The sequence below is a fragment of the Molothrus ater genome, chromosome 5 (genome assembly GCF_012460135.2).
Source record: "Molothrus ater isolate BHLD 08-10-18 breed brown headed cowbird chromosome 5, BPBGC_Mater_1.1, whole genome shotgun sequence".
Lineage (NCBI taxonomy): Eukaryota > Metazoa > Chordata > Aves > Passeriformes > Icteridae > Molothrus > Molothrus ater.
Window position 1 is genome coordinate 45987631 of NC_050482.2, and position 13864 is coordinate 46001494.

At 40.2% G+C, this 13864-nt stretch overlaps 1 protein-coding gene across 1 annotated transcript in view; it reads right to left on the minus strand.

Moving 5' to 3' along the window:
* The window catches only part of ANKS1B (ankyrin repeat and sterile alpha motif domain containing 1B), a 417422-nt gene that overhangs the window by 34017 nt on the left and 369541 nt on the right, over positions 1-13864 (minus strand). The window contains 1 exon segment of the mRNA XM_036400345.2: positions 10000-10179. Within this exon segment, the coding sequence (XP_036256238.1) occupies positions 10000-10179 (180 nt within the window).

The window sequence follows — 13864 nt, forward strand, 5'->3', positions numbered from 1 at the left end:
TTCCTTCATCATCTGAAATGCATGAGCACACAACCCTTCCTTCAGCTTCAATCATTTTAATACTTTCATAGATGTGGTTAATTCCACCTCCCTCATCTTGTTTTCGAAGTTCTTTGCTTCTATTTCCTGATGTGCAGGGCTCTACATTTTGATAGCATTAGCTAATTAAAATTTTGACTTTTTTTCAGTCTTCTATGTCATCCCCTGCAACTTGCTAGTCCTCCTCCATGTGATGAACACATAGTCTCAGTGCAAGATCAGCAGCAAAACACTGCTGCAGCTTCTTCTGCTGTGCCATCCTTAGGACACTGCACTAGTGGTTACCAATGACTTTTTCTGTGTATGTCAAGAAAACTGACTTATGGATGTTCTGGCCATACCCCATCACTGTGATGCCTATATCTGTTTGCCTCAGGTGGGGAAGATTCCTGAATAGGAATCCATGGCAGAAGATTGTGCCTCTGCTTTGCAAGAGAAGAGCAAAGAGAAGGCATTTCCATGCTGGTGCAGCATGCCCAAACATCTGGTCATCAAGGCAGTCACGGTAGTGAAGAAAACTGACGGAACTGCTATTTGTACACGCCGAGGTACCAAAAGCAGGAGGGGATGCAGCAGGATACTGCATGCTGGCAGATGTTTGATTTCTGCCCAGCACTGGCAAGGGCTTGCCATGATGCTGCCACATTGTGCAGCCGCTTCTCAGCACCATGATATTCTTGAGACAGAAGTATGCTCTTAAATGCTGCCCCTCTCAAGGACTTGCCTTTAGGGACTGGCATGGGGCCTCAGCCAGCTCAGCCCTTCAGCTGCCCCAGTGCTACCTCAGGGACAGGGAACCCCGGAGCACTTGTGTGCCCAGGCTTCAAGTTGCTCCATTTAAAAAGAGGGCAGTGAATGAATCCTCTCTTACACATGTCAGTGGTACCCATCCGGCCCCTCCCTCCCCAGCCCATCTTGTCCCAAATGGAAAGTAGTGTGCAAGTCTCTGCTTCAAGAACTGTTCAAGTGAACTTCCCCCAACAAAAAGATTTACCTTCAGAATTACAGGCTTAAAGGATTTAGGCTTAAGTGAAACCATTTTTATATACAATCCACAATAAATCAAGCAGACCAGCAGAGACTGAGAATTTCCCACAACTCCACAAATGCCCAGTCAGAAGGACAGCAGTGCAAAATTCATTACTCAGTTTTGCTTTCATTAATGTTTGTATGACTAAGGTACTGAAATGCAGTGCAGATGGAACATTAATTTATGGATGGTAATGAATTCAAATTCAGAAATCAACCTTTTCCTTGCACCATTGTAGAAATATTTAGCATTTACTATATACATAGTTTATATCTTTAAAGTACTTAAAATTTTTAACGAAATACCCAGGAGAAGTACCTAAAGTTGCATATCCCTGTGGTGGAGGGGAGGGAACCAAGGCAAGGAAAAAGGTTAAGTGATTATCATAGGCCAAAAAATAGGCAGTAGAAAGAAGGATGTGGATTAGGCTTCAAACACTCACAACTTTCAGCTCCCAAAACATATGCTCTCAAAAAAACCCTAAAGAATTCAATCTGTGCATACACTTCCACCACAGTAAACACAAATACACTTGGGCATCCAATCCCACTGACACAGAGGTTCTGTGAAAAGAGTTTAACTAAGAACATTTTCCTAAGTAATGTGGCAAAGAAGAACAAAACAATAGCATCATCTATTGCCTGATTAGTATCAAATATGCCATTATCTTAATACTTCCCAAAAGATAAATGCTTACCAGTAAGGTCACAGCAAGACTCTGCTATCATATTCTCTTTGTGGTGTCCCATGCATAAAAGGTTGCCCTGTCTAGTCACGGTGGAACACAACTCTGACAAGCAGGAGGGGCAAAAAGGGTGAAAAGAATTATCCAGGGAAAACTTTAGGCTTCCTCCTTATAGACTAGGAAAACATGGCTGATAATCTGAAGAAAGAAAGTAACCATAAGACCGATCATAGAAATCATATGCTTTCTAAGGAGAGGAAGGTGGCAGAAAAGAATACCTGGACAGCACACACAGGAGCAGCAGGAGCCAGGTGGAAGGCAGTCCAGATGTATTCATGACAGCTCAAAGAGTTTCACTCAATGGCATGTTAGGAGATGTTAAAGATTTACCTAAATTAGGACTATTATATATAACTATCCTTGAAAATTCACAGAAGATACTAAAGCACCAAAGAAGGGCTAAAAGAGTATTTAAGATGGGGGAAAAGGAAGGTTCAGAAGGTTACAGCCAGCCTAACTGCAGGGACCAGTAAGTGACTAGAAAAGTTTAAAAATCCAGTCATCATCCCCTGGTCTTCATGACCTTCTGGCATCGCTCCTGCCCATCTGAAATAAACACTCAGGAATATATGTATGCATGTGTATATTTATATCTATGCATACATTATTGAGAATAACAAAGAAAAAGTTAATATTTCCTGCCATGTGCTACCAAGACAGTTTCTATGCACCAAGAAAAATTCAAGATGTTCACAACGAGGTCCTTCATTATGAATCATCTGAGATCAAATTTCCTTCCTGTGTTGGAAAACTGGCCAATTAAACCAGCAGCAGCAAGGAGAAGTACAGCAAGACTTGGGCACTGTGTGACTCCTGATGCAGCATGTTTCAAGGATGATTATTGGTATTTAAGCACAAATGGACTGAACATGTTGAGGCAATCTGCAAGGACCTGCTCCATGCTGTGGCTTGGAGGAGTGCCAGTGCTCTCTAAGGAGGATCCTGAAGTGAGGGACTTCTCAGAATGGGGTAAGAACTGAAAACAGGTCTGATGACCTACAGATCAGCCAGATGAAATTTAGTAGGATTACACAGAGAAATACAATAGCAAATAAATTAGCAAAGTGATTTAGGTTAGGGGAAGTCAAAAAAGATCTGAAAGTTTCAGTATACTTCAAATTAGATAGAGCAGTCTTTCAAAAGAATAAGGGTATAAATCACAGGCTAATTCATGCTGCAAGGAAGCTCAGGAAAGCTCCACTCCAACTGCAGCTCAAACCAGGAGCATCTGTGAGATGAGACCAGATTTCTCAGGGCTTCATCCTGTCACATCTTGAAAACCTCAAGGACAGACTCTGTGAACAACCTGCCCCCCTGCTTTCCTGTCCATATGGAGAGAAAGTTCCTCGTGGTGTCCAGAGTCCCTCTTTCAGTTTTAGTACCCAAAGCCACATCTTCTCCAGCCAGGCCATGGTTGTTCAGACTCTCCTCAGAGGGCAACTGCTTCAGGTCCCAACCATCTCAGGGGCCCTTTGCTGAATTTACTTCTCCCATATGAAAAACCTCAGGTATTTAATAAAAGTAGATGCTGCATCCCAGAATGTTCTCAAAGCTCTGGGAAGAGCTTGCCTTACTAGCAGAAATAACTGCAAATTCTCCTTCCAAAAAAAAGAAAAAAAAAAAGAAAAAAAAGAAAAAAAATCTTCAGAGATTTAGAGTGAAATTTGTAATTTGTATTTCTTTTAGAGAAGCAGAAACTCAAAGTATCACTTCCTATTAGAAGAATTACACACTGTACAGCAGTGTACTTCTGCTGCTCCTGAAAATACTTACATGAAAATTTCCAGACAACATCTGGGCCCCTAGGACTGGCTCTCTTGCAGGCAAGAAGTGGGTGATGGGTGAGCTCCTCCTCATTGACAAGACCCCTTCTGCTGGTTCTGCCAGCTTCCAGTGTATCGCAGCCTCTTAGCTTTGCAGAGAGGATACAAGGTTCTGGACAACACCAATGAAGTTTATCAGACTATAGGTATCGACCTTTCTGCAAAAAAAAACCAACCTCCCAACAACAAAAACGCTCTTTCAGAAAAGCACCCCGAACTCTAAGTACAGCTTTTTTCCAGCAGATCAAAAATGTAAAAGTTAGGTATTAGAATTCAGTTTTCATAAAATCTTTTCAATGTAGACCTTCTGGTTCACAAGAGTGAGTGTGAAAAGCAGTAAATTAATAAAGAACGTTTGTCCTTTTTCTGGTGTGGTATTTACAGCTAAAGTCTGGATCATTAATACTGAATACAGAAGAGGCTTCCTCAATTCCATTTGCTAAAGCAGCTTGTAGGTATGATCCACCCCACATGAATTCAGTTCTAAAATATTAGCTTCTGTAAAATTCTTGAAAAAATTCTCTCTCTCTATTCAGACAGAAATTAAGAAGACTTCTTACAGTGTCTTTATCGGTTTACTTGTCCATTGCCCAGAGAAGTGTTGGGTACCCATCCATGGAAGTGTTGAAGGCCATGCTGGATGGGGCTTTGAGAAACCTGCTCTAGTGGGAGGTGTCCCTGCTCAGAGCAGGGAGGTTGGAACTAGATGATCCAACTCAGTGATGGTTCTGATTCTATGAAATACACAATTTGCAAGGGATCTATGGAAGAAAATGAGCTGAAATTTACAGATCAAGATACAGCCATCTATGGTGTTTGCATCTGTGTGAATTACAAATACAACTGCCAGCAATAGATGTAGTTAAGCATTTTTCTTTTGATGTTAAATTGAAGGTCGTCACAGTTCAGTCATCTTTCCATATTAAAAATATAATGCACCAAAAATATGAACCTTAGGGAATTTTGTTTGGATTTTACTTTTTTTAAAAATAGCTGTATATCTATCCTCCCAACATAAACTATTTTATACTTATTAAAAAAAAGGAAAAAAGTAGCCTAAGAAGTAACAAGAGAATCTAGATGATCACATTTCTGTATTTATTGCTTCATAAATCAACAAGTAAAGAATTCTGTTATTTCATGAGTAATTTCAACTATACCTTCTTCACTGCTTCTTAGATAATCTCATTTTACACACCAGTATTCTCTTGGGCATATTTTTCCTCATTCACAGTAATATTTAAATCCTTCAAAAGCAGAGGAGATGAGAAAACAAACATGAAACAAGTAAAAAAAAAAGTCATACTGTGTTTTACAGTTAGAAAACTAAAGATGACTATTTTAGGCTCCTTCAAACTTTCTATATCATCTTACTTAACCTGCAACATCCCTGTATGTCAGTTTTCCTAGCTGAAAAACAGAAAATATGATTTTAAATCACAGCCCCACAGCGCACTGGAAATATAAATGCATTAATATCTGTGAAGGATTTGGAAGACGTTGCTGAGTTGAAAGTATTATTTCAGAAAGCAGCAAAATTATTTCACAATTTTAATATAAACCTGCCTTTGCTAATTCTGGGTTTTTTTTGTTTTTATGACATTTCTCCTCTTCTGTAGGTAAAGAATCTGTTTACTAAATCCATTTAAATGATTGTCCCCTGCTTATCAATCCTAACCCAGCAATGAATTATTGTATCTTACAAAATAATGTTAAAAGGCAGAATCCCAACAATCAGGACAGATTTACTTAACATTTACTGAGCAGCCATTACAATGACCTTACACTGAAGCCATCTTGCATTTAGGGAAAAAAAATTAAAAAATTTAAAAAAGCAAGAAACCTCAGACCATGTGAATGAAGCACCCAGAAAGGCTTTCAAAATTAAGTCTGAGTTCAGCAACTCTGGGAAAGAACTTCTCCTGTCAGCCTTTGTGAATAAATTTTTCAACTCTCTCAGATCTTAAAAGATCTCTTCTTCCATGACAGCTCTCTCGGGTGCCCTCATACGGGCCATGACTGGGTTTACCCTCCTAGAAAGCTTACTCTGACTCACTACCAGTCTGTCCTGCCAGAGGCAGACACAGGCTAGAGCTGTCTCCAGAGCCCCAGAGAGGCTCCTGACCACTGTCCCCCAAAAGGACAGACCTGTCGCAGCTTGGGCTGTGCCACAGGTTCAGGATGTGTGACAGCATCAGGGGACACCTGCCCCAGCTCTCCTGCTGCAAGGAGTGCCATGGGCAGGGGTGTTTCCTGCACCTCCCTGCATGCCTGCCATGGGAAAGATGGCTTTGTTCCTCACTCCTGGCCCAGGGCAGAGTGCAGAGCTCGGAGCACCACGGCAAGAGGTCTTATGGACCAGGGTGGCTAAAAGCACCATACACCACTGGCTGGTGCCACAAACAGCCAGTGCCTTGGGGCTGGCAGTCTGGAATATGCTTGCAGCTGGTACCTGAAGCTTCTCTCCTGCCTGGAGAATTGCAAATCCTACAAAGGTGGTATTTTGACTGATGTCTTTTAATGAACGTGGCTATGATTCCTTTAAACTGCCAAAGTTCTTCCCTGCACCTATTTCAGGGGTGAATGAAGAGCCCAATCCCTTCAGTGGGACTCCTCCTCCTATCAATTTTGGTTCCAAAGTACTCAAGCTTTGCCTGCATGATTTCAGTTCTATTTTAAAGGTTTAGGCAATCTTAAGAACAACCTCAGCTATTTTAAACTACGTTAATTTGATCATACTAACCTGCAGTTCGCAGGCTCAAAATTCAACATCCACAGCTAATGATGACTCAGACTACTAATTTCTTCCTAGATTTTTTTTCTACTTTTTCTTTGGAAAACAAACCATCTCACAACCTCCTGTATTACCATTTTGGCAGTTATGATTTATACAACCAGACATCACAGACTTTTGGAGCTGGATGATCAATGGGGGAGTTGGATGACCAAACCTATTCCACTGGGGAATCTAAATTGGTTAGACTCATTGTTTATATCACAATCTTCTCCTTAGGGCACAAATAGTCTGCTAGGGAACTGTAAATGAAGGTACATGCTGGCCTTGAGACAAAACCACCCACATTAAGTAAATTTAAATCAGTGCTTCCTCCAGGAAACAAAGAGTTGTATTACTTACAAGCAGATTTGATTATGGTTTGGAGAACTGTTTAAACACATCTAGCACATCAAAGAAAACAGATTTAAACTGCTGTGCTCCTTGTTTAAGAAATATTGGTTGATTGATGCAAAGATCAACATGATTGATGACTCCCTGTAACAGTTTAGTGGAAACACAGGCCATAGTAAAGATGGAAATATCCAGTTTCATCAAAACAGCTTCAGATTTTATATTTTAAATTAAGGATAAGATAGTCTTATTCTAACATTTTTTAAATAAAATCAAGTTCATGAAAGCAATACAACAAATAAGTTCACAATACCATGTTGGCCTCTCTCTTCAAGGCCATAAAAACAATCACTAATCTCATCATCCAGAACAGACCTAAAACTTCCAAAACACCACAGCATCCATTTATGCGCATTTGTGAACTATAGCATCCAGTACACATGCAGATTCATACAGCAGCATGCAAACAGCCTAGCAAAGAAAGGGTTAAGACAAAAGAACATTCTCAAAGCAATTCAAATAATCCCTCTAGATCATTCTGTATGTGAAAAGTATTGTAGCTGGGAAGCTGGACTGGTATCAGTTCAGAAATTGCTGCTGATCTGACACAAGCCAAAAGAACCAGCAAACTGCAAGGAGAAAGTTGCTAGATGAAAGAAAAACCCCAAAAAAACCCACAACATACAGAGCAGAAGGTTTATGTTAAATATCAGTTGGATCTCCTTTGCTTTGCAGAAACAATTATTTTACTTTTAATTTCAAAGAGGCTTTGGGGGAAAAGACTGAAGGAAATATAGTTCATTTTGGCAGAGCACACATTGCACAAAATAAATTTAAAAATCTATTTTTGGGCTAGAATGGTTGAAGAAATCCCTGATTAGCCTCTTAATGGGGTGAATCCAATTTATTGAGAATGATCACCAGAGGGAGTCATTGACTTTCCCATTAAAGTCAAAGGGAATTTTACATACATCAGGAATGCAGAATTTGGGGGCAGAGCTGAAAAAGACTTCAAACAGATTGGAGTTCAGGGAACAACACAAACCACATTTTATGGATTTAATCTGAATCCATTTTCCCCTTTGGAGTCCCAAAGGATGACAGCTATATTCAATGGTTAAAATTAGAAAGTAGGCACTGAAGTCATCCATTCAGTGGGTACATACCCACAACAACAACAGAAAAAAAACCCAACCAAAAAAACCCCAAAAACCACAAGGAAAAAAAAATACAACCCCAAAAACCAATCATCCACTCACCCACCCAACCAACCAAAACCCCCACCAACAAAAAAAATCCCTTAAGCACTTAATTGGTTGTACAGGAGTTTGGAGTGGTGTAAGTAATGACTGTTCAGTTTTCTCTTTGGACATGTATCATATCAGTCCTTCTGGAAATGCAGTATTCAACAACACAAAGAAAATCTCCTGGTGTCATTTATTAGAGCATGCCATACCTCTTGGGAATATCAGTAAAACAAAGGAGTGAAACGGAGTCAGAAAGAATTGTAAGCATAGGGGTGTTTTTTTGTTTTGTTTTGTTTTGTTTTTTGTCTTCAATGCTAGTGAGTAAAAGAGGTAGCAAGCAGAGGAATTTGTAGCAAAGTGATAAAATGAGCTAATTCGACAAATCAGTGTATTCAGCCACAAGCAAGTGTGCATTTTATGCTCAAGCACCTAAATTTCATGACCTTCAAGAAATATTTTCATGTTAAGAACCTGTCTTTTCTTTGCTGGACTTCAGCTCAACCATATTCTTGCCACAAAGTCCAGCAGACTTTGGTTTGAAAACAAGCTCATTCACTCAGCAACTTTCTCCTTAATTCTGTACAAGAAAATTTTATAGCAGAAAATTAGATTAAAAAAGGGCAAGGCTACAGCCCCACCCAACCAAATACAATTTCACTTCCTTAGAAATGTCCTCTGAACAAATGAAATTCAATTTGCTTCTGTGTTCCCAGGTAATGGCAGCACCTCATTTTGTTTGTTTTTATTTAATTACTTCTTGTTCATGTAATTAGCTGACAGACTGCAGCCTTTTGTTCATTATAATACAGTTATTTGCATAGCTGTTTCCATTTTGAGGCTGCATTTTGGACAGAGCCTCTATTTTGGGTTGTGGCAGGCAGAGCCACTGCTGGGAAGCTTCATGCAGGGAAGCATGCAGCAACCTGGTCCTTTGTGGAATGAGTTGCTCCAGAAACTGCCCTGGCTGCCCACCTGCTCTGACAGCAAATCAAAGTCCTGTTTCCAGCATGCAGCACAAGACCTGGCTGTCTTTCATCATCATAGGTATCAATGAAAACCAGTTGAGCTCATTCTAAAGCATTTTCACCAACAGACTCTCCATGCATAATTTACTGTGCTTTAGATTGAATATTAGAAAAAATTTCTTCTCTGAATGGGGTGGTCAGGCATTGGAGTGAGCTGTCCAGGAAGTGGTTCAATCCTCATCCCTGGAATTGTTCAAACAACATGTAGGTGTGGCTCTCTGGGACATAGTTTAGTGGTGAACATGGCAGTGCTGAGTTAAGGGTTGGAGTTGAAGACCTTAAGGGTCTTTTCCATCCTACATAGTTCTATGGTTCTGTGGCATCACTCAGAGTATGCTTAACTTAAAGTTATCAGTACTCTTTCAGTGGCTGGATGCAAAAAATTTAGACATGGAGGCCACCTCAAGCTTTCTTTCATGAGCAGCTTGATTTAACACCCAGTTGAGTCTAATGCTATTCAAATAATTTTTTCACAGTTAAATCTTATTTTTAAATACTCAAAATATATCCCTAGATCACAGTTTTGCAGAATGCTGACCCTTTCCATTAATAAATGCAATCATCACTCTTCAAGTCCTCTGAGTTTCCAGCAGTGAACTGATGCAAGCTTACTTTTATCTACATTGCTCAGAATTTCAGGAATCTGCACCTTATTATGAAAATGAGGGGCAGAGTCAGTGCTGGGGGAAGACTGCACACTCTGGTGCACAGAAGCCACCTTCATCTCAGCCTCCATGCATCTAAGCAACCTCAGACCTCTGCCTCTGAGGAGAGTTTGTACACCAACACATCAATTTACACTACTTGAAATATAGAGAGCTGGAACAGACAGCTTGGAAAAATTGTCAACCTTTGCTGTTTACAACTCAGCCTTCATATACAACCCTCTGCTGTGGTCAGGATTAGTCCTGTAACCAAGAGCAGCAAGGCCCAGCCTTTTAACGGCACTGGTTTTAGTCCTACCTGTGCCATCTGCCTCTCCAGCTTTGACCGGGGAATATCATCAAAATAGTTTTCATTTCTTCTTCTCCTTGCATCGCCCTGCATGATAATGTGGGGAACGTCCAGGGAGCCACCAGTAGTGAAAGTGCTTTGGCTAAGTGATGGAGACAACTGAGGAGGAGTGTGGTTACCACTGGGTTCCTGGACAGAGAAAGAAAAATGCAGCATAAGAAGAACAGCATACTGCTGACTTCAAATCACACATTTAAAAGTGCATTTGAATTTCTCACACTAAAAACTTATGGAACAATTCCTGCAGTAGAGGTTATTGTAGATGAACTTTTGAGATTTGCTACCTGAAGTGCAGAGCCCATGTAGAAGGAAAAATAGTTCACTGATTACATGTACTAGTGGCAAATTTCCTCCCTAAAAGCTCCTTGTGTAATATATACTCTCTCCTAGAGATAAAACAGTGAGCTACTTCTTGTCAAGGCCCAAATAAAGCCATTATTTAGGATTAGCTATTTGTAAGACGAAATGCATTCTCACCACTTCTGAGCAGTGAAAGTGATTTGAACACTAGCAACACCTCTTGCTGGAAAAAAGAAACACATGCCCATTTACACAGTATAGACATTTTGTTGCAATTTTTATAGGTCTTGCAGAACATCCATTTTAACTTGAAGTACTAGATATCAGACACAAGCTAAATACCAACTCCTGGAATGCATGAAAGCATCAGAGCACAAATATTTTACCTGGCTTTTCTCCTTACCTCTACTGGACTGTAACCTTGTATCAGTCTGTGTGCCATTACCACACAGAATTGATACGTAAGTGCCACCTAATAAATAAACAGGTGCTCCTGACATATATTGCACCAGGATCTGCCACCACACTGCCCACAGCCAGGCATGGTGCTGTATGCTTGGAAACACCCAGTCTCATGCACATGACATCTCTTGTTCAACCAGCTACAAACATGGTGTCCAGGTCCAGTGTTCCACACTCTCTTGGAGCTCCATCAGCAGGAGCAGGGAGCTACAGTGCACTGCCCAGTGTGAGCAGGGAAACACTCTCACAGCAACTGAATGGGAAATGCTCCTCTCTCAGGATGTAGGGTACTGGCAGAACGTACCCGGGAGCAGGTTTGCTCAGTGCAGACCTTCCCTAAACCACCTGCTGCTGCAATGCTCTATTTCAGTACTCAGCAACAAGAGGAGACCTGAATATGGTGGAGCAAACAAAAACCTGCTCCAGTGTGGAAGGTAAAAAAGTTCTGCCTTTTTATTTAAAGAGAGAATTAAAATGGATGATTCATGCATTATTACACTGAGGCAAGCCCAGTTCTGAAAAGCATCAAGGTACTTTACTCCATGCTGTTAAGAAACAAGATCTGGTGTAAGAAATCAGAGAGTTGTAATCTCTTCCAAATAGAAAGTTCAAGTCATAGTAATGCCTGATATCAATATTTGAAGTGTAGGAGTCTATGTCACATTAGTCCTTGCAATCACAGTAATGGATTAGTATTTTTCATGTTGCCAACAAGAAAAATGTTAGGAAAATATAGTTCTTTAGCAATTTTTAATTAACTGGGATTTTAATTTTTTTAAAAAATTCTCTGGTTTTTCTATGATCTGAGACAAGCACTTGACATTTCCCAGGGCAAAGAAAAGAGTATTTTCCTCTTAGGAATAATCTTTTCCCTCCTTCACAAAAATCCACCTACATTTGGCCCAGTTAAAAGCTTCTGGAAAGCTGTATTCTGCACATGCTCAGTAGGTTTGGTGAGGCATAAAACCTTTAAAACCCACCCTGCCTGGGCACACACCTCTAACAACATGGTGCACACACACCTCTGCTCTGAAAATAACCTGAGTACATGGGCACCAAACAAGATCCTCTTTAGTGAGTGCTACCTGCTGCTTCAGCCAGGAGGGTAACCTCTCTCTGCTCTGATCAGGATTCACCCGCTGTTGCAGGACCACCAGTGTATCAAAGTGACAGATGAACATAGAGATTCCAGCCCTCATGGAGCTTTTCATATTTTATCAAACTGCTTATGAGGAGGAAATTCACTCTGAGATCTATATTGGAAGATTGCTGGCAAGGCAATACAGACAAAACTACCAACTCAAGAAGAAAAAGAATTACTGTGCCTCTGCATTATGGAACAGTATGTCATTGTACAATTTTATGCTATTTTCTCAAAGTTGTCCTTCACAGCACAGATGGATCCTCAACTGTGCAGCGTGTTGTCATCTACTCAGCACCGTGTTATCATTAGTTAACATGTAGTCAGTATTTTATTCTTGCCTCGTTTCATGGCCCCAAACCTCTCTCCTAAACCCTTTCTAAATCCTGCTCTGAAGATAAGATGATTAATATCGTTGTAGTCATGATGCTCATAAGTGCTTTACAAATGTCAATCAATTAATTTTCACCACACCTGTGACTTCTGGCATTTCATAATCACTACTTTAGTGTGGGTGACCAGAGACACACAGACAACAAAGGTTAGAAAGTACCACTCACTCAATTACAACATCTATTGCTCCATTTCCCAAGTGCTTGAGTTCCAAACTCCATGTCTGTTTATCTAATTTTCAGCACTGTGTACTCAGCACTTGTATAAATCAGACTCAAGGCTCCAATCAAATATGTAGATTGTCAGTAACATACAATTAGTGTCTGTTTAGGAGGCAATTAATTAAATAACACAAATTATCCAAGTTTTTTGTGGCAAAACCAGGTGTAAGTCTATAGTTTCATAGGTACATTTATTCCTTTAATCATGAGCCTGTTGCCCATTCTTCCTTCATTCTTCTTCCTCACTCCATACCCACCTTTTCACCTCCTTAAACAAAGCTGCAGACCAGGCATGGATACCCTTGCAGGTGCTCCCATGGCCTCAGTGCCACGCTGCTGTTAGTCACCAGATACTCATATTGTGTTTCCACCCAGCTGTGAGTGCAAGGACACATGGCCTGCAGGGGTGTCTGATCACATATTTCACTATAAAATCTGCCTCATTCCCTCTCAGACCTGCTGCTCATGTACACCTGGAACCACAGAGGTCAGGGCTGGAAGGGAGCTCAAGAGATCCTTTCCCAAGCTGCCTGAGCACACTTCATGTCCCACAGATGTTTGTCTAACCTGAAACCAGAAATTCTCTCCAGTGAACAAATTCTTGTCTTAAAATATCATAACTATTGCAACACTTCTTCTCCAAATTTTCTGCCGAAATTGTTGGTCCTTTAGTTAAAATTCTGGCGTTCAGTGCTGACTGGGTGAGGAAGGGGTCCCATGAAGAACATGGAAACTGGTCCTGTAATTAAAGATTACTCAAGGAAAAGATGCATTCAAGGAAAGAAAGCAAGATTGCCTAGGTAACCCAAGATCCAGCAATTTCTATACTTTTGTGTATAGAAAAGTATATTTGTATAGTGTCTGTGTCTATATATATGCAATAGATATATATAACATATATATATTTGAATATAGTATATTTGAAATCAAAATAGTGTTACACAGTAACACAACAGAGAATAACATATGTTGTGGATATTTTTAAGATTTTAAGGAATTTTTGCTTTTTATCAATAGTTAACCTTCTACTTTGAAATATTTTAAAAGCTAATACAAAAACAGACAAAAAAGATGAAGCATTAGCATTGCTTAGCTTGAGCTGGGGAACTTAAAAGTAGACTTTAAATAAGAAACTACCTTTTCTACTGATGTAGAGCAGCCTTATCTAGTGGAAAGTGCTCTTGCCCATGGCAGAGAGGGTTGAAACTCGATGATCTTTAAGGTCCCTTCTAATGAAACTGTTCAGTGATTCTATATAAATCAATCTTACAGCAGCAGCAGATGGTTTATTTCAGCC